This window comes from Bombina bombina, chromosome 3, assembly GCF_027579735.1.
Source record: "Bombina bombina isolate aBomBom1 chromosome 3, aBomBom1.pri, whole genome shotgun sequence".
In the NCBI taxonomy this organism is placed as follows: Eukaryota; Metazoa; Chordata; class Amphibia; order Anura; family Bombinatoridae; genus Bombina; species Bombina bombina.
This window is the reverse complement of record NC_069501.1, coordinates 1,168,657,536-1,168,684,597: the sequence shown is the minus strand read 5'-3', so window position 1 is coordinate 1,168,684,597 and position 27,062 is coordinate 1,168,657,536. Positions and strand designations below refer to the sequence as shown.

Sequence of the window (27,062 nt, the reverse complement as noted above, 5' to 3'; positions counted from 1 at the left end):
CATATTACAAACAAACATGTTAAAGAACATTGGAATAAGAAATATTCATATTTTCATGTCGGATTAGCACTATTGCGAATAGGTCATAGTGTTTTCAACTTTCTTTTCTCCATTGACCTCTATGGGGGAATGCAAAATACAGTAAATACTTTTAACTTGAAATTTGAGCGCAACCCAGCGAGCACAAAAATGAAAATCCTAGAGGAGTTTTTGCTCTACCGAAAATGCAAAATACTGCACCACTTGTAATTTAGCCATAAATCTGAAGACATACATACTGTAACATTTTTTTTCCATCACAAGTGTCTCTTTCCTTTAAAGGCTCATTTCCTATTTTATATTTTTATGTAAGGTGACCAGATTTCCCAGTCGCAAATTTGGAATACCCCATAAATACTGAGGAGGTGTTAAAAAACCTGTTAAAAAAGAGTTTTATGCATACAGGTATGTGAAAATAGTTATCCTACAATGAAAGTTAATAATAAAAATTATTACTAAGATAAAACAGTCAACACCAAAATTGTTATTGTTTAAAAAAAGAGACAACACCTTTACTACCCATTCCCCAGCTTTTCAAAACCAACATTGTTATATTAATATACTGTATAACATTTAAACCTTTAAGTTTCTGCCTGTTTCTAAGCCACTACAGACAGCCTCTTTTCACATGCCTAGTTCATGTGGGCCTTATAGATAACATTGTGCTCACGCCCGTTGACTTATTTAAGAGTCAGCACAACATAGCACTAATTGGCTAAAATGCAAGTCAATAGATAATAAATACAATTTATGTGATCAGGGGAAAAAGTTTACTAATATAACTGTGCTGGTAATGTAAAACTAGGGAATGGGTAATAAAGGGATTATCTATATCTGGGGTAGAGCTAAGTGCCAAAGGAATCTGACGTGTGTGTGAAGAGCTCCTGGCTCTAATATGATAAAAAGAATGTTTGATTGTCTTTAAAAACCCTATATATATTACAATGGGATACCTATAGCACATAGAACTACTGGAGACTTTGGGAGCTCTCGAGTGGACATTCTTGGCTCTGAAAGTGTGTCAGAAGTGTAACCACAATGGAAGCCTTGGATGGCTGGGAGTCGGCTATGACGCAACTCCTGCATAATCACTTCTTCAATCTAGCGCTGACACTGCGTGAGTGCTGTGAAGGCACAGCAGTAGGATATGACAAGGCTGCACAAGCAGCAGATTGGCATATCGCTATTACCCTGAAAAATACTGTCACTACCATATACCAGGGCAACTGCATTGATACATCCGGTTCCTGGGATTTGTACCACCATATTAGCTCCTTCCAACGAGTGGACACTCCTATCTATCACTGTAGAGAGAGGCTAAGCCATGCTGCATTTAAACATATAGGCAAAGAGAGAAAGAGCAGCCTTGATAAGAATCCTGTATTACTTTTGCCTACTGAGCCGACATGCCCCATGAGACATCATAGCACACTACCAAACCTAAATTTGGATGCAGCGGACATAACAGTCACAAAAAACTGCCATGTCTTGAAAGTTCTCCCTCTCCTTCACATTACCAATGCTGTGGAGGGTGCAACGAATCCCTAAGAGAAGGAACTATGTAATTTATAAGATCAGAAGGATGATCTTATAGTGGCTACTACTGCAACAACGAGGGCACTAAATACGAAACCAGAGCTGATTATTAATTCCCCTGTCGACTTGCCTAGAGGGATTCAGCATTACGATCTCTCATCACAAGATGACTTCAAGCAAGGCATTGGATAAATTTATCTTAAGACTATGTGGCATATTTATCAAGCTTGAAGCCCCGTGTTTCACCAGAAATACAAGTTATGAAGCAGCAGTCTAAAGACAGCTGCTCCATAACCTGTCCACCTTGTTAAATAGGCGACTATGTCTTCCTCATCACTTGTTGAGTGGAAAGCTTCCTGTTATGTGTTTTACACATTTCTATATTCACAGATGTTTTATGGAATGTTTTACTGTTTTAATTAGAGGTTGCTTACTATAGATCCTATATGTAATGTTTTTCACAAAGCCAACAAACGCCAAGATTTAAAATTTAGAATCATAAACTGACTCTTATTATACTTGACTCACTCTATTATTTACTAAAAGCAGCAATGAACATAATGCTTTTTTAGGAGTGTTGCAGGGATCACCTGTTCCTTTTTTATTTTTTTAAGCATCATTCCTTTTAGAGAATGGGTGTTTTGTGTTCTCTTTACTTTACTTTATTTGGAGGTCCTGTAGGCTATAGCCTCTATATATTATGTTCCCTCTTAGAGCCTATTAATATCTATTGCTAAATGTTGGACTCTTAACTAAAGTTATCTTTGTTATATGATAAGTAAGCCTCCAACTTTAACAAGATTTAACGTATGTAGTATCTGGATAAAGACATACATATAGCGGCCGACTTCAGTGTGGTAGTGTTGTTTTTACTATTTCATTTATATAATAGCTAGGTTAAATGTTTTGTATATTATGAGGCTGAACGTAAGACTGTATACAAATAATATGATTATGATTTTATGTAATACTCATAGCTTTTACTTCATATAGGTATTATACATATTATATTTCTGCTAGACGCGCTCATTTGGAATAAGTTTGGTTATATTGTAACCTATATGTTCAAATATTGCACAACGTCTGTGTTTACTATGATAATTAATATTAAATTCAGCCTTTGCACCAGGACCCGACTACGATTTACTACAGATATAAACTATTATTTACTAGTATATTTCATTATCCTGCATACAAATTAGTTCATGGATGATAACATCACCTTAATATGCTAATTTTTCAATATGTCAATATTTTGACAAAAGATGTTTGTACATGCCAATCAGCTGAATACCATATGTACCATATTCAATTACACATCTTGTTGTGTGTTAAACCCACAGAGCTCACTATATTATACTCCCTTTTAGTTATGGACACTTGTTTACTTATAATGTCCACATGTTGTTGGGTATAGGGCCCATACCCAAATAGCAGGATTTATCAATAATAATACAGATACTTTTGTGTTTTACTCTGAACCAATGCAGTCCATACCATATTTGGCTGCTACGGAGGCAAGTGCAACACTATATTGGGGTTACTTCTATTTAGAATATATCTCCCATGCCATAGTTACCATTTTTGTATACTTAAAGATGTTTATCATCAATATATTGAATATCATTACTCCACAATTCATTACAATAGGGTATGCTGCTAGCTATGTATACTTTCAGCAGTGGTTGACCAGTTGAAGGCTGAAGCTTCCTATAACTGATGATCCCCTTATACATCCAGATATACTATAATGGGTTGATTAATGTCCTTAATGTTACCAGAAAATACAGGAGAACTCTTGAACTGTTATATGATTAATCCCCCCCCCCCCCCCAATAGAACTCTGGCACTATGTGATTGTGACCAGAGTCTTATTGTGTGGTGTCCCTTTAAATATAGTGCACTTAAGAATAATATCTTCCTAACTGGATACCCAGACTTAGGTGGCTCAGGTGTGTTTTTGCTTACACTTTTAGCTCTTATATACTATGAGCCACAGTTTGCTGTTCGTCTATTGCATTATTATAGGTTCATATGAGTTTATCTATCTTCTAAAACAATAACAATTCTGGTGTAGATTGACCTTTAAATAAAGAAGAACTGCTGTATTTTTCATAGCTAAGAATTTTCTTAAGGAGGTCTTTCTTCATCAGAAGCATCTTAAAAAACACAAATTTACCTTAGTCACTAACATTGCCTTTAGAGTGTCCACACCAAGCTGAGTTTTGTCAATGGTCAATAAGCTATTATGATACAAGAGCTTCAGCCCCAAACATAACCACCTGAATCTGGGCTAGATTACAAGTGGAGCTCTATTGCGCTAAATCCGCTAAAAGTAACCTTTTTGAGTGCATCGGGTAGCACATGTATTACAAGTTGAAAGTAAAAAGTATATATATATATATATATATATATATATATATATACAAAACACGGAAGGGGACTGCACTCAGACTGGACTGGTTACACATCCCATGACCCTGCAACATGCTCAGCTAACAGTGCTCAATGGCACTCACAGGAAGCAAAAAAAAAGCAAAAATGAAAGGGTTAGTTACCGCATCTGGCCAAATGGAACAAGCCCAGGTACCACGTCAAGGTCCCTTCCAAAACCTGGGTCCCAAAACCAGCCAAATAATGCAAGCTCTCAACCAAACAAACTGGGAACAAGTGAAGGGTGCACAGGCTTATGTAATCATCCTAGACATATACAAAACACGGAAGGGGACTGCACTCTTAGACTGGACTGGGTACACATCAAATGACCCTGCAACATGCTCAGCCCTGGGTGCTCAATGGCACTCTCAGCTAAGATTAAAAGCAAAAATGGAAGGGTTAGTTACCACATCTGGCCAAATGGGACAAGCCCAGATACCATGTCAAGGTCCCTTCCAAAACCTGGGTCCCTAAACCAGCCAAACAATGCTTTTAATTTTATTTAATTAATATTTTTTTTTCCCTATGGGCCTTGCACCCAGACCTGTATGGGGTTAACTGCCTGTGACTTTGGGGACAGCACAGCTTCCTGTGAATGCCATTGAGCACCCAGGGCTGAGCATGTTGCAGGGTCATGGAATGTGTACCCATTCCAGTCAGAGAGTTTAGTCCCCTTCCGTGTTTTGCATATGTCTAGGGTGATTACATAAGCCTGTGCACCTTCACTTGTTCCCAGTTTGTTTGGTTCAGAGCTTGCATTGTTTGGCTGGTTTAGGAACCCAGGTTTTGGAAGGGACCTTGACGTGGTACCTGGGCTTTTCCCATTTGGCCAGATGTGGTAACTAAAGGATAGTAAGGATATTAACACATACTTAGGGGTCGATTTATGAAGCAGCGCATGCTGCTTCCGACCCTCTCCGCTTCAAGTCATAAGACCGCTGTTCCTTAACTCGTCCGCCACCTCTGAGGAGGCGGACAGCAATCAGCCGATTCGTCTCCTTCTAAAAAGGGGATTAGACTCATTTAACCTGCTGCTGTAACTTGTCTAATGTAAACAGCAATATGCAACCCCTGCTGAATTGGAGAAGTAACTGCAGCTGATTTTGTAGAAAGTGAAGTTGGTTCTCATTATTTACAATCTGGGACAAGTGAGAGAAATCCAGTTTGGGCATATTTGGGATAATCTGTGACATTTTAGCCTTTTAAAAAAATTATGGACAGACTGCCCAAATTAAGGACTGTCCTTAAAAAAAAATTAGGGACAGACTCCCCAAATTCGGGAATGTCCCTAAAAAATAGCGTCATCTTGTCACCTAATGTTAGAGTGTTACTGAATATGGAACACCCTATATAATATTGCTACATTCAAAGACAAGCCAAAGACAAAATTATAGATTTGCGGCTTTTGACCTTCTGTACTATTCAGATAAATGTTTTTAGACTTTTTTCTTTCAATCATCACTAACTTGCTTACAAACAAACCTCTTCCTTACTTCATTAAACATTTAAACTTGTTAGAACAAACTAAAATTCCTCATTGGAAAACAGTCATAAATGTGTTTAAATAATGGGCTTCATCAAACTCACCATAAGTGTAGTATTTTATTTCAGGAGGCAGCGTTGCACTTGTCAAGTCTTTGATGTTCTCATCATTAACAAAGTTTTGTGCTCGGGAAGCGTGCCAGAACGCCATAAACCTGGCAATGAAAGAGGCTGCAAAGATTGCCAGCATTCCAAAGTCCAAAATATTCCATAACTCAAATAAATATTCCCTGGGACCTTGAGACCAAATTTCTTTACATTCTGACCATATCATACCTGCAAAGTAAAAAGAGAATTATTAGCATTTCTAAATGGCTATATATATATATATATTGTATTATTTTTTTTTATTTATTATAATTTTTTTGCTTGCAAAAGTTTAAAGTGAAGGTCTATTTTGACGAATTAGTGCCCAGTTTTTAATAATCCTATTAAAAACAAGGGCACTTTAATTCATCAAAATTGACATTTCAAGCGTTTTTTTCAAAAACGTACCTTTTAATCCTGAAAGCGGCTCCATCGATTCCCCTGGCCGTCGGACGCCTCTGCTTATGTCAGAAATTACGACTCTGGCATCCTCCAATCACGGCGTTCCCCCCGGGTGATCATAGCCCTGAGGGAACGCCGTGATTGGATGAAGCCAGATTCGTCATTTTGGACCCGCAAAGAGGACTTGCGACGGGGCGGAGAGAAAGCGCTGCAGAGGCTCTCAAGATTAAAAGGTAAGTTTTTGAAGAAAATGCTTGAAATGTCAATTTTGATGAATTAAAGTGCCCTTGTTTTTAATACGATTATTAAAAACCGGGTACTAAATCGTCAAAATTGACCTCCACTTTAAAGGGACATTAAAGGGTCAGTCAAGTCAAAATTAAACTTTCATGATTCAGATAGGGCATGCAATTTTAAACAACTTTCCAATTTACTTTATCATTAAATTTGCTTTGTTTTCTTGGTTTTTTTTTTGTTAAAAGGTAAACTGATTTCTAATCCATTAAAGGATGCCTCTTATCTCAGTGCATTTTGACAGTTTTTCACAGGTAAACACTGCTTTGTGCCATAACATAAATAACAGTGCATGAGCACTGACAGGCTAAAATGCAAGTTTGTCAAAAGAACTGAGATAAGGGGGCAGTCTGCAGAGGCTTAAACAAAAGGTAATCAGAGAGGTAAAAAGTATATAAATATAACTGTGTTAGTTATGCAAAACTGGAGAGAATGGACAATAAAGGGATTATCTATATATGTATGTAAGCATATACATATGTACAGTATTTACAAGGAACACACAGTCCCCATAGTTCGCTATGTAAAGGTACTTTCAGGGCCATTTTTTTCTAACACTCCACACCCACACACTTTAACCCCTTAAAACTGCTTTGTTTGTTATTATTTTTTAAAAGATGCTACAATTTTTTTTTTTACAAAATGGGACCTCACACTTTATTTTGTGGGGGGGCAATTGTGGGATAATTTAAAAATTAAATAGGGGTCTGACCTCTAGTTAATTTTTGGATTGCTAATTGCTACCGCTAGTTCGCAGTAGCATTAACCAGCCCCTTGTAATGACTGGTAATTTATTGTGCGCCCGTAAACAGGCGAATTTGCCCGTTTAAGAAGGCTCAATAAATTAGCGCTCCACTTGTAATCTATCTAGCCCAAAATGTTTAGTTATACATAATTTAAAAAAACTCTGTAGTGCACTTTCATTAAATGTTTGCTGATTTTCTTGTAATGTAAGTCTGAAAACTGTAGTGTTTCTAATTTTCCTGAGAGTCTGGAGTGCATTCCATAGAATACAGAAAACCTTGACCCTCCTACTTGCTGCACTGAGATTGGCTGATTTGTGCAGGAACTTGTTTACATTTGTGACTAATTGGTCATAGCAAAAACTAGATTAGATAAACCCAATTGAAGATGAATTTTAAGGTGTACCCGATCTGCAAAACAACAGTGTTAATTTCGTTGACTAAAACTAGACTAAAATGTGAGTAAAACTAAAGAAATTCTGATGACTAAAATACGACTAAAACTAAAATAGCATTTTAGTCAAAGGACTAGGACTAAAACTAAATCAAAATGACATTTTAGTCAAAAGACTATGGGGCCTATTTAAGAAGATGCGAGCGGACATGATCCGATATTACGGATCATGTCCGCTGCACATTGATAAATGCTTACAGCATACGCTCTCTGCATTTATCATTGCACCAGCAGTTCTGGTGAACTGCTGGTGCAATACCGCCCCCTGCAGATTCGCGGCCAATCGACCGCTAGCAGAGGGTGTCAATCAACCCAATCGTATTCAATCATATTGATTTCCGGCGATGTCTGTCCGCCGCCTCAGAGCAGGCGGACAGATTATGGAGCAGTGGTCTTTACGGAGCTTGATAAATATGCCCCTATGACTAAAATTAAATCAAAATTTGCTGTAAAAATTAACACTTTATGCAAGGTGTTATAATCAGGGGTCAAGTCGAGCGGGAACGCATGAGAACGGAGTTCCTGCACTATTTTTGCAGGAGGAACTAAGTTCCCCCTGGACAGAGAACCAAAACACTTCAGTAAACACTGCTGTTGCTGGAGCACAGTCTAGTTAGAGGGATAGTGAGATCCTCTAGTAATGGGCAGTAACATTTCCTACAATACACTAAACGCAAGCCTGTTAGTGGTCCTGCTGTGTGATCACCCTGCACTGTGTGGAACACATGGTGCTTACATTTCTGTGTGGCTTGTTTTGTGGCTATTTAGCTCCCCTTAGCAGAAATAGGACTAATGCATCTTAAGTGGGCGAGACTCTGACAGAGGAGGATTCTCAGGCCCAAAGGCAACCATTCAACCCTTCAATGGATTTAATTTGCTTTCATTAACCAAAGTGTATAGATGATATAATGTACATATAAATACAGTGTATGTGTGTATATAAAACAATATTAATTGTGAGGGGGGGTGGAAGTCTTGGTGAGTACTCACACTTTATCTAGAAGGACTTGACCCCTGGTTATAATCAATCCATATCTAATTACTGCTCTTTTGTTAAAAAAAAAATCAAGGCTATCTTGTTTATTTAATTTTAAGATAAAGACATGTTATATACTACAACAGTTAAATCTGTTAAATCTGTATTGCATGTTCAAACCTTAAAATCATAAATAAAAACAGGTTAATAAACCTTTACTCCAGAAGTATATAATGAGTTTGGAAGTTCTAGAGTAGTGTTAATTTCGTTGCTGAAAATGTTTAGAATTTGTGAACAATCAATTGATTCTTCCTATAGAAATAAGAATAACCCACAAGTATGGGTTTAAGTTATGCTGTGCCTGTGCTAGCTGCAGAAACTTTTTGTTGTGTTGAGTTACTTGATACTTTTTTTAATTATTAACAGAGGACTGGTAAAGTTTTTATATTGGGTAATATGTGCAATGGCGTTACAGCCAATACAGTTTACAGTTTGTTTTTTTATATTTTTAAGTTGCACTTCTGTTTGTTTATGAAACTTGGTTTTATTTCATTTTAAGTTTAATAAAGATGTTACATATCACAACGGCTAAATTTGTGTCTGTATTGCATGCTTAAACCTTAATACCATAAATAATAACAGGTGTTATGTTTACTCCTGGAGTATATAATGAGTTTGGAAATTATAGAGAAATGCTTAAATAATGCATTACACTTTAACTAAACCCCTTAGATTTTAGTCGACTAAAATCTACTGGAGATTTAGTCTACTAAAATCTACTGGAGATTAATCGACTAAAACTAGAAAAAAAACTAAAACAATTCAGATGACTAAAATACGACTAAAACTAAATTGTCATTTTAGTCAAAAGACTAAAACTAAGATTAAATCGAAATTTGCCGTCAAAATGAACTCTGCAAAACAACTGATTATATTTCAAGTGTAAATAACAAAATACTAATACCTAAGTATATTTTCCTCACTGGTTGACAGAAAACTCTCACAAAAAAGTAAGTTTTGTTCAGTACAGGTTTATACTAAAAAATCACTAATACCTTTGTAAAAACTGTGTATCGTATTCCATTTTTGTGTGTCATGTTGGCAGCAAAATGGTTAAAAAAACTGACACAAAGAAAATCTTAAGCTGCTTTATGAGACATTTACAATGCAAATCATTTTTTAATAGGTTTATTGTAGGTGCACTTACAGTATTTAGCTTCTATCATAAATATTATGAGTATTGCTTATGGTTAAACTCATTTAGGCTGTTTAATCCCAAGATAAGAATATATAGGACGCCCTGGACGGCACCTATGCAGGGGAAGGGCATTTGACCCCTGTATAGGTGTGACAGAGCCAAGTTGTGGGGGGTGGCTAAGAGGTGGTGAGGAGGGGCCATGGCAGCCGTTATAAGGAAGGGGTGGTCCCTGAAAAGAGCGCCAAACTTTTGGAGCAGAGGGTAAGTGTGGAAGGAAGCTAGCTTTGTTGCACACTTACCTTCTGCAGCATGGCGACTCGGGACGTGGTGGCTGCGGTAGAAGCCCTGGCCCAAGCCAGGGGTGCCGATTGAGTCATGGAGCAGCTCCGGAAGGCAGGGGCTGCTCCGGCGGCAGTGGAAGTGACAGAGAGGAGCGGGATGTCACGGCCTCCTAGGGGGCGGCCGGTGAGGAGGGCCAGACCGCCTGAGAGGCTCAGCCCGGAGCTGGGTAGCGGAAGCGCTGCGAGAGGCAGAAGCCCCAGAGGGACGTCACCTGGTGGACCGATCGGACGGGGGAGCAGGATTTCGACGCCGGTTGGGCCCACAAGGAGGCCTGGGCTGGCGCAAGTGGCGGTCGGGGCAGCAGATGGTGGATCCGGAGGTGTCACGGCCCGCGGCGGCAAGCAGAAGAAGAAGGCGGGGTCGAGGACGGCGATGATCGTCGAGGATGGAGGTAAGATGAAGGAGAGAGAGGAGGGGGCTCAAGCGCAAGTGTGGAGGCGAAGCCGGGGGGCTATGCAGATGCCAGAAGGCCTAAGAGATGGGCCGGTGGGGCAGCAAGCACAAGTGGAGGGCCGGGGATAAGGCCTGGCGGCAATAACAGGGGCATTCTGGGGGGGGCCGTAGATAAGGCCCAGATGAAGGGGGGTGCTTGTAGGTAAGACGGGGGGCCGTAGATAAGCCCAAGACAGTTAGAAAGAGGCCACAAGAAGGGGCATGGATGTAGGGGGTTGGGGCAAATAAAAAACTTTAGAAGGTTTTCTAATGATACGCTACGTTCAGGCACGAGGGCTATAGTGGCAAGACCTCTGGGCCAGGTGGGGGGATTTTCATAATGATACTGAATAAATTAGGAAGAGATTGGTTAGGGATATGCACAGGGTTCCCTAGGAAGCCCATTACCCATTGATGGTCCCGGACTCCTGGTGACTTGTATACGGAGATTCCCTCCCCTCACCAGGGAATTGCAGACATGGGTAAAGGGGAGCAATAGAGTGTGCCCTCCCATTAGGCAGTTTAGCAAAGGTGGGTGGCAGGCAAGGGTGATAAATGAGTTCCTGCAGTGATGTGCTATCTGGGATCGGTTTCATCGGCTGGCCCCGGAGGCAGAGGTTCGGGGGGAGCAGTGCCCAGATGAACTGTGGGACATAGCATTGCCAACCTGATGGACATGGTAAAGGGAGCTTTGGTGCCGAGGACATGGAGGGCTTATACACAGGTATGGGAACAGTGGGCCTCAAGGCTGCAGGAGTTGGGAGCAATGGAGTCTACAGCGGGAAGGCTACGGGCTCTGCTGGAGTGGATGCAGGAGTGGAGGGAGAACAGGATATCTAGGTCCATGGTGAGAAGGCATTTAGTGGCTATGGCATTTTTATTTCAGTTACTGGGGTGGGAGGATGTGTTGAAGCATTTCTTAGTACAGCTGGTGGCCCGAAGTTTGTGCAGAGGGAAATCAGTGGCGGATGGGAGAAGGCCGGTGATGTTTTCCGTGCTGCAAAGGGTGGTGGGGCTACTACCTGGGATTTTCAAATCCGAGTATGAAGGGGTGCTTTTTTGGGCAGTTTTTGTGGTGGCCTTCTTTGGGGCTTTCAGGGTTTCGGAGCTGGTGGGTAGAAATAGAAGGGATAAAAAGGGGATGCAGAGGTCAGACATGGTAGTGGAAGTGGATAGGTTGTTGATCTGGCTGGGGAGATCCAAGACGGATCAGGTAGGGAAAGGGGTTCAGATTGTCTTGAAGGCTATGGGTGGCCCTTGTTGCCCGGTGAAGGCGGTGCAGGACCTGGTTGAGGTAAGGCCTATGGGGATGGGCCCCATGTTTGTGCATAGCGATGGGTCATCATTGTCCCTGTTTCAATTTCAGAATCAGGGCGGCCACAGAGGCTTATGCTTTGGATGTGGGGGCAGAAGGAATTAAGAGGATTGGGAGGTGGGCATCGAATAGATATGTTTCATATGTTAGACCTACGTTAGTCTAGTGATGCTTGTTTTCTCGTTACAGGTCCAATACAGTGCTGGCTGATAGGCCATTCCTATATATATTGGGCTAGGAAGGCGGCGTTGGTTAGAGAGGAGGGGGTCCAGATGGGGTTTTCGTCTTCAGAAGTCAACATCAGGTGGTTCGGAGTCAGAGGAATGAGGTGGGACCAGTTAGTTATAAAAGTTGTAGAATATGCTAGGTTGTTCTGCCCTCCAGATATTTTGTTGATACATCTGGGGGGTAATGATTTGGGTTCCAGATCCCAAAAGGAGTTGGTGGATGGGATGAAAAGAGATGTGAAGAGATTGCTTACATTATTTCCAAATTTGTTGATTTTGTGGTCTGAGATGGAACTGAGGGTATACTGGAGGGCAGCCTGGGATGGAAAGAAATTGGAGGCATCACGGAGAAAGGTAAATAGGATGATGAGTAGCTTCATAAAAAGGGTTGGTGGGCTGTCTCTACGGCATGTGGAGTTCGAGGGGGAATCAAGAAGATGTTTTTTCCTGAAGGACGGGGTGCATTTGAATGAGGTTGGTTTACACTTGTTTAATTTTAATGTTAAGGAATGGGTTGCGAAGGCCTTGGATGTGGTTGGCGGGGCGCGGCGGTAGGCCTTGCCTCTGGCGGAGTGCTTGCTGTATGGAATAGCATTTATATGGGTACCTCCGGTTTTAAGGAGAGGAGTAGAGGAAATGGTAGCTGGTAAATGGAGATGCTATGGGGGCAAGCACTGGCTGGGGGTATTTAATGTTCAGTTATTTATGGTTATATGTTAATTGTTTAAATAAAAAGCTGCAGCCATTGTAACCCATATTCCGTGTTGTGTCTTTATTGGAGGAAGTACCTATTAGAGGGGTCAAGGAAGCCCTGGACGGCACCTATGCAGGGGAAGGGCATTTGACCCCTGTATAGGTGTGACAGAGCCAAGTTGTGGGGGGTGGCTAAGAGGTGGTGAGGAGGGGCCGGTGGCAGCCGTTATAAGTAAGGGGTGGTCCCTCAAACTTTTGGAGCAGAGGGTAAGTGTGGAAGGAAGCTCCCGCCCTCCGTCCCTGAAATGGAGGAGATCTTTGTCGCAGCTGTGGCGGAGTGCTTGCTGTATGGAATAGCATTTATATGGGTACCTCCGGTTTTAAGGAGAGGAGTAGAGGAAATGGTAGCTGGTAAATGGAGATGCTATGGGGGCAAGCACTGGCTGGGGGTATTTAATGTTCAGTTATTTATGGTTATATGTTAATTGTTTAAATAAAAAGCTGCAGCCTTTGTAACCCATATTCCGTTTTGTGTCTTTATTGGAGGAAGTACCTATTAGAGGGGTCATATGCTACGTTGTAAGATGCAGAACTATTCTTATGAGATACATTTGATTTTTCTTATGTGCAGGAAAGGGATAAAGAGAGAAAATGTATAACTTTCAAAGTGAGGGACAAAAATGGTGTAGTATAATAGTAAATATACGGATGAGTAATACACAACTTACTTTCCGTGTTAAATGGTTCTTTAACTCAGTATTTATCCAATCAGAAAGCAATCCTTTTTAGGGCATCAAATGTATTGGCAGAAAACTAGCACTGTAAAATTTCTGACCACAAAATTCCTCCCAATGTCACATTGTACTAACTTAACTTTTAAGCTTTCAGTGCAAGTTATTTGTAGAACTCCCAAATATACATAATTTTATACTAGGGTAAAAGTTACAGAAGCATAACTTTAAATGTACATGTCCTTTTAAGCTGTGTTCCACTGTATCCTAAGTTAAACAAACTCCTTCCCCAAAGTGAAATAAACATAAAGGGATATGAAACGCACATGTTTTCTTTGATGATTCAGATAGAGCATGCAATTTTAAGCAACCTTCTAATTTACTCCTATTATTAATTTTTCTTAGTTCTCTTGGTATCTTTATTTGAAAAAAAGCAGGAAAGTAAGCTTAGGAGCAGGCCCAATTTTGGTTCAGAACCTGGGTAGCGCTTGTTGATTGGCCAATCCTATTTTTTTTTCTTATATTAAATGAGAATTTGGAAAATATTGGAATCCCTCAAGACCATTATTTGTTATTATATCTAATAAAGTGTTTTTAAAAGAAAAAATTGATATTTCTATACTCAAACATATATAATTCCGAAATTCTATTGATTAACCTTATGTCTACCATCTAAAATAATTCTACCCTATAAAGTCAACAATATCTGTGTAAAAAATAAGTGCAAAACTGTTTATAGATCCCATAGCTGTGAACTATTCATACTTTTTTTATCTCATCATTATATTGAGTATATTGACTGAAGTTCTTCCATTGTGTGATAAATATGTTTTAATTCTAAACATTGATATTTCCACAGTCTGGCTTTTTTCACTTATCTTCATTGTCCATGTTTCTGCTTAATGTTACAGTCTCGATACTGACACATATTATAAACTATCTATTGTCAAACTATTTCTGCCAGGGCTTTTAATAGAAGTTTAATGGTATGCAACATCAAAGGAAAAAAATGACATGCATGTCTGACAGACTGTTCTCAATCTTGTATGCAAGATAAATTCTATATAAAGTGATATTCTAATGCAAAAAAAAAATAATAATTTGTTAAATTCCAATATTTCTGATCCTATTTACCATAAGATTTTCAGCTAACGATCCATGTTTTTCAAGTTCTGAGTTATCACAATTCAAGTGATAACATAATCCTATGCTGAGAAAAGTTCTGATCAAATCTGGGCAGAAAAATCGCCCAATGGCTTGGGAAATCACAATACCCCTGACCAGAGGTTTCACCCTTTATTTCAGTGGTTGATAATGTGCAAAACTGACCATTTCAATATGTTTGACAGTATTCCAAGACTATTTGGAATAATTTTATTGTCTTGAGCAAATGCAATACACTCAGAAACTGTCTCATATGCCATTTTAATGTATAAAACAATATATGGTCTAGATTAAATAAAGACTAAAGTCAAAATTAAAGTTTAATGATTAAGATAGAGCACAAAAATTTAAACAATTTTCCAATTCACTCTATTACCTAAATGTGCACAACCTTTTATATGCACACTTTCGTAAGCACCATCTCTTACTGAGCATGTGCAAGAATTCACAGTTTATATGTATACACAGAGAGCTGTCACATGATGCAAGAGGAAGAAAAATAAAAATATCTGAAAAATTTCAGAAAAAAATTCTACTAATCAATCATTTGAAATTTAGACTAAGCACTTAATGATCTAAACTTTGCCAGATCAGATATGTTTTTTCTCGCCGACCCACGCATGGGCTGCCCTGGTGAAATTATCGTTAAAAAGGGGCAGTCCCAACAAGTGGTGAAATTTCTCCTATTGAAATTAATGGACTCTCTGGAAAAGGACACTTCGCTACGTGAAACAAAGTTAGCAGTGACCAGAGTGCACACTTTAAAAATGTAATCCTGGAGGGGCGTGTCCTAGCAGTCGCCATATCCAGACACAAAACTTGAAAGCTCCAGATCCCTTAAGGAGATTCCATAGATTATTTAATCTTCAACTCAAAAATCATAATCCTTTCCCGTGGATCTGGCTCTATGATGCTCAACTAAATCTATTGATAGCCATTCCACAGGGATCCACTATAAAGCACTTCTGGACAGGCAAGGCAGCAGCCTCCTCTCATCAATATATCCCCCCCCCCCCCGGTCGCCCGATACAGCAAATCTACCTATCTGATATCACTAGGCAGTGAAGGTACTTGCAGACATGGATGAGGCATCATGCAACGGAATACAAGCCTCCTGGCTGCCCTGGCTCAGAAATTAGACAGTAATTTTGCTCACCTCTCTTCTCTAATGAAAGCCGCTCTCAACAACAGCCGAAAACGGAATTGCAAATGGCGGCTGCAACGGCGCCTGGTATACAGCATAACTACTTACAGCCTCTTCCCAATGTGACAGAGAACATTCAGCAAACCTTAGTTCCATGGGAGAAACTGCATGCAATACAGCAGGAAGCTACCTTGTGGCATCAAAGAGAGGGGACCTCAATGTCACATCTAACTTCATTGCTACCGGGACTGGGAGAGCATCTTGGGGGAAACAACTACCAAAACGGATGGATACGGCCGGCCACCCAAAAAATTGTAATGCGCCATCCATAGATCTGGGGACTACCTGTGACCTAAACCCCCCTAAGAGGCCCTCTTCAGCAGAGACAGATGTGATCTCACACACCTCTACCCACCCACGCTACTTGTTTTTGGCGGCTCAGATTTACCAGGGGAACTACCCCCAACAGCGCTTCTTCACCCTCTACTCCACCTTGAGCCTTTATCACACCATAAGGGAGCTTCAATTCACCCGATTGGGTAACTTTACTCTGACAGATACCCTCAAACCCAGGCATATGGACTGTCTTGTTATATTATTCAGTTCCCCATATAATACTGATTACTTTTTAGTTTGAAACCATGATATGGGACTGGGTTACTTGTTTCTTACAGCTACTCAAATTGAGGCTCTATCATTTATAGTGTATGCCATTTATTTCTCCATGTATCAGTGATAACTCTTTAGTTCAAAACTATGTTATGGAATTAGGCTGCTAGTTTTAAATAGCCTCCTCAAACTGGGGTTTATTTTATTTTAGTATTTGCAACCTATTAGACAGTACATCTTAATTTAGCATAAACAGTAGGTGCAGTTAGAGTTAATTATATATTGGGCTCCCCTACCCAGGAACGTCATATAAGGGTCCTAAAAGCTCCTACAAATTATGTAATTAATCCTCCGTTAAACATAAGAGTATCCCCCTTATCTCAGCATATATATGTTCTCTCTGACACAAGTCATACCTTAGCCTTAAAGGGACACTGAACCCAATTTTTTTCTTTCGTGATTCAGATAGAGCATGCAATTTTAAGCAACTTTCTAATTTACTCCTATTATCAATTTTTCTTCGTTCTCTTGCTATCTTTATTTGAAAAAGAAGGCATTTAAGCTTTTTTCTTGGTTCAGTACTCTGGACAGCACTTTTTTTATTGGTGAATGAATATATCCACCAATCAGCAAGGACAACCCAGGTTGTTCACCAAAAATGGGCCGGCATTTAAAGTTACATTCTTGCATTTCAAATAAAGATACCAAGAGAATAAAGAAAATTTGATAATAGGAGTAAATTAGAAAGTTGCTTAAAATGTCATGCTCTATCTGAATAACAAAATAAAACATTTGGGTTCAGTGTCCCTTTAAGGAGATTTATTGTATTATATATTGTCCTACTCTGTTGCTAATCTAGTGGTCAAGTCTCTAATACTAAATTTAATAGAGGTGTTAACTGTCAAAGAGTTGGGGCTACCGGGATAGGCTAGCTGCCTTAACCATTCACAATGTTTCAATTTAGCCTAGATCAAGCTTTGTACCCTGTTTACATATCACCATGGTTGCCAACCTATACTCAGTATTACTGATATTTACTCTTTATTGTTTTCACATAAGCAACCACCATATAAATATCATTGTATGCTCGATTTATAAATTGCACCATGTGGACCAAGAGTGGTCCCTATGTAACTGCCACTAGATATGATTTCCGTGATTCAGTTGGCCCAAAAGTGGCCAGTTCAGTAGTTACCTCATAAGTATGTTATATATAAAAAAGAGATATCATTATAGTTCCAGTTATGTTATTATTGAAGTGTTTTGTGGAGAGAATACCAACAGAGCAGTGAACTTGATTAGGATGTATCTGAGTTTGTAACAGTGAGCAGCCCTATAAAGTTTTACTTGCGCTTGAATGACGTTTTCTTCTTTATGTGATTAATTTTGCTAAACAATATTTCCACTTTGTGCTTATATCTACTATTCTTGGGCATATGCTTAGAAAGCTAGCTCCTAACAATGTATACATGGTCAGGATATACTTAAACTCTATATTGTACTCCAATTTAGGCAGTCTCACTAATGTTTACCGATACCTGCAAGCTCACTGTCTGCAATATGTGCATTGTTTTCACTTCTTTTCTTGTTTATCATTGGACATCCACTTGTGTTTGTAACTGATAAATATCTCAATAAAAAAATATTTTTTTTAAAAAAGTAATCCTGCAGCCAATATAACACTGATTTCTGCATGCAGTATCTTATATTATCTATATTTTACTAGGCATGTATTTTTCCAATATGGTATTAAGTATTTTGAGTGTTTTGAGAAAAGCTTGCCACCTTTTAGGTTCCAAGAAAAAACAGTGAGATTTGTAGTGCGAAAATTAGTGATGTCGCGAACCTTAAAATTTAGATAATAGAAGTAAATTAGAAAGTTGTTTAAAATTGCATGTTCTTTCTAAATAACAAAAGAAAAAATATGGGTTTCATGTCCCTTTAATGATACAATTTTTTCCTGCGTATGTTTGTGTGAATGGTTCAATTATTTGTTTTGGAATATTTTTTAAATATTAATTTCATTGTGCACTTTTGTAAAGTATGCATCTCCTTCCCATACAAAATTGCAGTATACGCCCCTTAGCGAGATACCCTGTTCTCAGGGTAAAAATTGGATTTAAAAATACAGGTGAGCATTCTTTAATAATTTCGCCAGCCTAGAGAACTTTAGATTATTGGGCCCTAAGTGCTTTCCTGTTGTCTGTTTTATTACGCATTTCTTGATATTGCAATTCTACTGTATTTTGTGGTCCTTTAAGTAAACCTATATGTATTGGTATCATTTGTTGAAAAAGCATATCAAGGTAGACTCAGGAGCAGCAATACACTACTGGGTGGTGCTGATTGGTTGCTGCTCATATATGCCTTTTGCCATTGGCTCAGCCAATATGTTCAGCTAGCTCCCAGTAGTGCATTGCTGCTCCTTCAACAAAAGATACCAAGTGAATGAAGCAAATGTGATAATAGAAGTAAATGGGAGTAAATGAGTCTTTAATAATTTAACTTATTTCAACTGTAAGCATTCATTCATTCATTAATGTCATACATTGGTAAATATTAGATTTACAAAGAAGAGTCACTGTGTCTATACGATTTTATTTATTTATTTTATTATTTTGAAGAAAATATCAAGGGCGCAATCCGATATAGATCGCAGTTTGCGGCGCAAGCGAGGGAACCCACGTCGCCCGCAGTTTCAGCTTGCAACTCGAGCCATCCAATATGCGGCGCCGTCACTTGCTAAAGTGGCGCAAGTCTCACAAACCAGCGATGTCCAGAAATCTGCGTAAGTACAGATTTTTGGAGTCGCCAGTGACTTGCGCCACGTTAGAAACTGCCGGCGCCTATAAAACCTGACTAAAGTCTAAATCACCCGCACTGTCTAACACGCCTCCTAAACATAGCCCGACACGTCTAACACGCCTCCTAAACATAGCCCGACACGTCTAACACGCCTCCTAAACATAGCCCGACACGTCTAACACGCCTCCTAAACATAGCCCGACACGTCTAACACGCCTCCCTAACATAGCCCGACACGTCTAACCCTCTATCCGCTATCCCCCCTCACTATCCTAACAATAAAAAAGCTATTAACCCTTAAACCGCCGCTCCCGTACCCCGCCGCAACCTAATAAAGTTATTAACCCCTAAAACGTCGCTCCCGTACCCCGCCGCCAGCTATATTATATCTATAACCCCCTAAAGTGAGCCCCTAACACCGCCGCCATCTATATTAAAATTATTAACCCCTAATGTAAGCCCCTAACACCGCCGCCATCTCTATTAAAATGATTAACCCCTAATTTAATCTACCTACCCCGCCGCCAGCTATATTATCTATATTAACCCTAAGTATATTATAGTTAATATAGGTATTACATTATATATATTAACTATATTAACCCTAATTATATTAGGGTTAATATAGTTAATATAGTTACTATAGTATTTATATTAACTATATTAACTCTATCTAACCCTAACACCCCTAACTAAATTTATATTAAATTAATCTAATTCATTTATAAACTAAAATATTCCCATTTAAATCTAAATACTTACCTATAAAATAAACCCTAAGATAGCTACAATATAATTAATAATTACATTGTAGCTATGTTAGGGTTAATATTTATTTTACAGGTAAATTGTTAATTATTTTAACTAGGTATAATAGCTATTAAATAGTTATTAACTATTTAATATCTACCTAGTTAAAATAATTACCCAATTAACTGTAAAATAAATCCTAACCTAAGTTACAAATACACCTACACTATCAATAAATTAAATAAACTACAAACATCTATCTAAAAATACAATTAAATTAACTAAACTAAATTACAAAAAATAAAAAAAAGATTACAAGATTTTTAAGCTAATTACACCTATTCTAAGCCCCCTAATAAAATAATAAACCCCCAAAATAAAAAAATTCCCTGCCCTATTCTAAATTAAAAAAAGTTCAAAGCTCTTTACCTTACCAGCCCTTAAAAGGGCCTTTTGTGGGGCATGCCCCAAAGAATTCAGCTCTTTTGCATACAAATACAATACCCCCCCCCATTACAACCCACCACCCACATACCCCTATTCTAAAACCACCCAAACCCCCCTTAAAAAAGCCTAACACTACCCCCCTGAAGATCTCCCTACCTTGTCTTCACCACACCGGGCCGAACTCCTGATCCGATCCGGGAGATGTCTTGCTCCAAGCGGCAAAGAAGAATTCTTCCTCCGGCGATGTCTTCCTCCAAGCGGCAAAGAAGAATTCTTCCTCCGGCGATGTCTTCCTCCAAGCGGCAAAGAAGAATTCTTCCTCCGGCGACGTCTTCCTCCAAGCGGCAGCAAAGTCTTCATTCTTCCGGCGGCATCTTCAATCTTCTTTCTTCGCTCCGCCGCCGCGGAGCATCCATCCCGGCCGACGACTGAACGACGAATGAGGTACCTTTAAATGACGTCATCCAAGATGGCGTCCGCCGAATTCCGATTGGCTGATAGGATTCTATCAGCCAATCGGAATTAAGTTAGAAAAATCTGATTGGCTGATTGAATCAGCCAATCAGATTCAAGTTCAATCCGATTGGCTGATCCAATCAGCCAATCAGATTGAGCTCGCATTCTATTGGCTGTTCCGATCAGAGAGATAGAGCATGCAATTTTAAACACGTTTACTTTCCAGTTTGTTTATATTATCTAATTTGCTTCATTCTCTTGATATCCTTTGTTAAAGGAGCTGTTATGCACTACTGGGCGTTAGCTGAAAGCCAATGACAAGAGACATATATGTGCAGCCACCAATCAGTGGCTTCTGAGCATATCTAGGTATACTTTTTAGCAAACTTTTCAAACTATATGCTCTATCTGAATCATGAAAGAAAAAAATCGGTTTCATGCTCATTTAATTTAAACAGATAGTGAAGTAAAAATTAAATGTTCATGGAGGAATTGAACACTTTGGGTTTGATTGCAAGTGGAGCGCTAATTTATTTCGTGCCCACAAACGGGAAATTTGCCCGTTTGCGGGCGTGCGATAAATAACCAGCCATTACAAGCTTGCGGTAGCAATTAGCGCTCAGAAAATTACCCAGAGATCAGATCTCTGGTTAATTTTCTAAAAGTGCCCTAATTGCCCCCAAAATAGAGAGTCTTTTATTTGTTTATGAAAAAAATAGCATTTTTTTTCATAACAAAATACTGCATTATGCAATTTTAAGGGGTTAAAACTTTGCAGGGTGTGGGGTGTTGTAAAAAAACGGCACTGAAAGTGCCTTTACATTGTGGTCTATGGGAACTGTGTGTTCCCTGTAAATATATATGTATATGATTATATACATATATATGTATGTGTTATTATGTGTATATACACATACTAACACATATATTTATATGTTTATAAGCATATACATATATATTTATGTGTTATGTGTATATACACATACTAACACATACATTTATATGTTTATAAGCATATACATATATATTTATATTTGCTGCCCATCACTGTGCTACTTCAGACCCTTTATTGCGCTTAGGTTCTGTGCTGTGTATGCCGCATCAAAATGAGGCTCCCATTGAAGCCTATGGAAGCGCACTCTCCTGAGCGCAATGCTTCCGTGCAAAGCAAACGTGACCCGGTGCGCTGGTATTACTCAGTTGAGTACAAATATCGCTTTAGCTTAAGCAATATTTTGTGCTCAACTCGTAATCTGGCCCTTTGGGGTCGATCCGATAAAAATCGTCGCCCGCAAAAGCCGGCGACGCCAATATTTACGCTGGTTTGGTATCACATATACGGCATAACCTAGAAGTTACGCGCGTATATTTCTGCTGTCGCCCGTAGTTTTTTGGGCTATAGGCAGGTATACCAAACCAGCGCAGTTTGGTATCCAATATGCAGCGTAAGGACTTACGTGGCGAAAATGGAGAAAACTTACTCCATTTTCACCTTGCCACAAAAAGCAGCCGTAAGAAGCCTTACGCTGACTATTGGAGCCCCGTAACTCCCTAAACTGTCTGCTAAAATAAACCTAACACCTAACGCATGCGCAGTCTATCTCCCTGTCAACCGCGATCTTCTAAAATAAACCTAACACCTAACGCATGCGCAATGTCTATCTACCTGTCAACCGCGATCCCCCCCCCGAAATCCCTAATAAAGTTATTAACCCCTAAACCGCCGCTCCCGGACCCCGCCGCCATCAACATAAACTAACCCCCTACTGTGAGCCCCTAAAACCGCCGCCATCTACCTTATCTATCCCCTAATTAGAACCCCTTACACCGCTGTCATCTACCTTATCTATCCCCTAATCTGACCCCTTACACCGCCGCCACCTATATAAAAATTATTAACCCCTAATCTAATCCCCCTATACCGCCGCCAGCTATATTAATATTATTAACCCCTAATGTAAGCCCCTTACACCGCCGCCATCTCTATTAAAATGATTAACCCCTAATTTAATCTACCTACCCCGCCGCCAGCTATATTATCTATATTAACCCTAAGTATATTATAGTTAATATAGGTATTACATTATATATATTAACTATATTAACCCTAATTATATTAGGGTTAATATAGTTAATATAGTTACTATAGTATTTATATTAACTATATTAACTCTATCTAACCCTAACACCCCTAACTAAATTTATATTAAATTAATCTAATTCATTTATAAACTAAAATATTCCTATTTAAATCTAAATACTTACCTATAAAATAAACCCTAAGATAGCTACAATATAATTAATAATTACACTGTAGCTATGTTAGGGTTAATATTTATTTTACAGGTAAATTGTTAATTATTTTAACTAGGTATAATAGCTATTAAATAGTTATTAACTATTTAATATCTACCTAGTTAAAATAATTACCCAATTACCTGTAAAATAAATCCTAACCTAAGTTACAAATACACCTACACTATCAATAAATTAAATAAACTACAAACATCTATCTAAAAATACAATTAAATTAACTAAACTAAATTACAAAAAAAAACAAACACTAAATTACAAAAAATAAAAAAAAATTACAAGATTTTTAAGCTAATTACACCTATTCTAAGCCCCCTAATAAAATAATAAACCCCCAAAATAAATTATTGTTGTGAGCGTATGTTAATTTGTTGTGTGATTATTGTTGTGTACTTTTGGCTATGGTTTATTTACTTTGTTGTATTTTGTTGTTGTTTTTGTTTACTATAGTGTTGTTAGGTTTCATTGGGAGTATAGCGCTTAAGGGGTTAATAGAATAGAGGGGTTGGGGGTATACCTTTTATTATTATTTTGCTTTTTTACAAAATAAGTCCTGTTAACTCAGCTGTAGTACACATTACATAAACACATATATTTCTGCTATCTGAAAGATCATAGAAAAAAATTTCATCAGAATGGCTCTATCATACCATTTCAATCCAACTCAAACAAATAGTATTTCTGCACCTAGATTACGAATTTTGCGTTGTTGCTTTTAACGCTGAAAAAATGGCAATTTCAGTGTAAAAACAGGAACGCACTATTGGGAGTCGTGTCGGTATAGCTATACCACAAGCATATTAGCCTGTAACACAACGTCAGTCCCGCACTAAAAAAAATGATGTTTTTGTGTGGAATTTCCATAGCGCCGGTATTACAGGTTGTGCAGTGAGGCTAAAATGTTTGCATTACAGCCTATACTGACACGATCCATACCGCCATCTGAGAGCAGTAGTTATGGATTTTGTGTAACAAAATGTTTTCACAAAACTCATAACTAAACTGTTACAAAGTACACTAACACCCATAAACGACCTATTAACCCTTAAACCGCCACCCTCCCGCATCGCAAACACTATTTAAAACTTATTAACTCAGAATCTGCTGCTCACCCACATCGCAGCTATTAAATAAACCTATTAACCCCTAATCTGCTGCCCACATCACCAACACTATTTAAATATATAAACCCCTAAACCGCCGCTCCCCGACATCGCCGCCACAATAATAAAGTTAATAACCACTATTCCGCCGCTCACCGAGATCGCCCCCACTAAATAAAGTTATTCACCCCTAAACCTCCTGCTACCCTCATCTCCGCCACTAAATAAACCTATTAACCCATAAACTCCCGCCCCCACACATCGCAAAACACTAAATTCATATGGTCGCCACCGTACACTGAAGTTGAATGCAAGGTAGCCGTTTCAAAATGGCATCCCTTGCATTCTTATTGGCTGATTTGATTCTTCAAATTCAAATCAGCCAATAGGATGAGAGCTTCTGAAATCCTATTGGCTGTTTAAAGACCTCGCTGCCTGGATGAAGACTTCTCTCCGCCTGGATGTCCGGACTTTAGAAACCGTAGATCTTCTGGGGTTAGTGTTCGTTTTTTTTTTTAATTTTTGGGGTGTTTTTTATTTTTCGTGATAAGTGTTTATTATTTTTGGTAAACTTAGATTATTTAAATTTTTCATAGTATTTGTTTTTTTAGTTGTAATTTAAAATTTTTATTTTTTTTCCTAGTGTTTTTTAAAATTGTAATTTAGATATTTTAGTTGGTAGTATTTTTATTTTATTAGATTAGTTATGTCAAGTTAATTTATAGTTTAATGTTAGGTTTATTTTTATTTCACAGGTAAGTGAGTTATATTGTAATTTTAATTTAAAGTTGGGGGGGTGTTAGGTTTAGGGGTTAATAGTTTAATTTAGTGTTTTGTGATGTGGGGGCGGCAATTTATGGGTTAATACGTTTTTTTTTAGTGGCGGAGATGTGGGAGGCCGGAGGTTTAGGGGTTAATAACTTTATTTAGTGGCAGCAATGTCAGGGAGCGGCGTAATAGGGGTTAATAGCTTTTATTAGGGGTAGGGATGTTGAGAGCAGCAGATTAGGGGTTAATAAGTGTTGATGATGTCCGGAGCGGCGGCATAGGGCTTAATAACTTTTATTAATGGCGGCGATGTCGGGGGCGGCAGATTAGGGGTTAATAACTTTATAGTGGTCGGCGGCTTAAGGGTGTTTAGACTTGGGGTTTATGTTACGTGTTAGGTTTAAACTTAACTTTTTTCCCCCACAGACATCAATGGGGTTGCGTTACGGCGATCGCCATTCCAAACTTCAGGTGTTAGGTTTTTTTCTAACACTCTCTCCCCATTGATGTCTATGGGGGAATGCGTGCACGAGCACTTCAAAACAGCCCTTGGATTTTGTGTGGTATGGAGCTTAATGCCACCATATAGCACGCCCAAGGAGACTTTTCAGTAACTTGTAATGGCAGCGCTATGGAGAGTGAAATAATGCAACTTTTGTTGCTTTGGTTTCACACCCTGTTTAGTGCAAAATTTATAATCTAGGTGCTAGTCTCTTCTTTTTTCATTTTACAAATAATAGTGTAGAGTTTAGGACATTCTCATTTCCAACTGGCACATAAAAAATCAATTATGTTTACATTAATATTTTGCTCATAAACAATATGTCAATTTATCAATCAAAAACTTGTAAAATCCTGTCCCTTTTTTATGTTCTGATTTATTCTTCCAATCATTTATTCTTTAAATCATTTTCAAGATTTTTTTTATAATCTCCATATAGAATAAAAATTCTATACTTCACCTATAACTACTATACTATAAATACGTCATTATAAAATGGATATAAAGCATTATCTACCACGCATTATACTAACACATGAAACAAATATGTCTGAGTGTTTTCATCGCTAATGTAGCTTACTTGTTTTGTATAAAAGCAACACATTCTGTGTTTACATTTTGTTTATAAACAACAACATAATGTTGCGCTCTTCTGTCTATGTATCCATATATATCTACCTTCCTGTATTACATTTGTACTAAGGTTATACTAAAGCAATGCTTAAAGTGAAGGTCCATTGTGATGAATTAGTGCCCTGTTTTTAATAATCCTATTAAAAACAAGGGCACTTTAATTCATCAATATTGACATTTCCCTGTTTTCTTCAAAAACTTACCTTTTTATCCTGAATGCCGCTCCAGTGATTCCCCCGGCCGTTGGAAGCCTCTGCAGACGTCAGAAATGACAAATCAGGCTTCCTCCAATCACAGCTTCCCCCCCGAGGGAATCTTGGCCTGATGCAACGCTGTGATTGGAGGAAGCCGGAGTCGTCATTTTGGACCCGCGAAGATGGCTTGCGATGGGCGGAGGAAGTGCTGTAGCAGCTTTCAGGATTAAAAGGTAAGTTTTTGAAGAAATCAGTGAAATGTCAATTTTTGACGAATTAAAGTGCCCTTGTTTTTAATAGGTTTATTAAAAACCGAGCACTAATTCATTAAAATGGACCTTCACTTTAAATAGTTATGTTTAGTAGTTTATTAGTGTAGTTGAAGTTGGTCCAACTTTTGATTAAAAGGATAGAAGGTCAAAATTGAAATGTGCAAGGGTGCATTTCAAATTTAAATAGAAGCATTTTTATACTTCTTTTAGTAAACATGCTTCTAATAAAAGTTATTAATGTTATTACTGTTATTCATTAATGTTGTCCTATCATTCGGCTAGATTACGAGTTGTGCGTTAAGGTAAAAAAGCAGCGTTAACAGGTCCTAACGCTGCTTTTTACGCCCACTGCTATTACGAGTCTTGCAGGTATAGGTGTACCGCACACTTGTTTGGCCTTACCGCAAACCGACTTACGTAAACTTCGTAAACCCTTTTTTCTATGGCACTTCCAT

General features: G+C 38.6%; 1 protein-coding gene across 1 annotated transcript in view; it reads right to left on the bottom strand.

The window, feature by feature from the left end:
* TRPC6 (transient receptor potential cation channel subfamily C member 6) overlaps positions 1 to 27,062 on the bottom strand; it is a 599,576-nt gene that overhangs the window by 148,781 nt on the left and 423,733 nt on the right. The window contains exon 6 of the mRNA XM_053708587.1: positions 5,599 to 5,829. Coding sequence (XP_053564562.1) covers positions 5,599 to 5,829 — 231 coding nt within the window. The remainder of the gene's footprint in view (positions 1 to 5,598; positions 5,830 to 27,062) is intronic.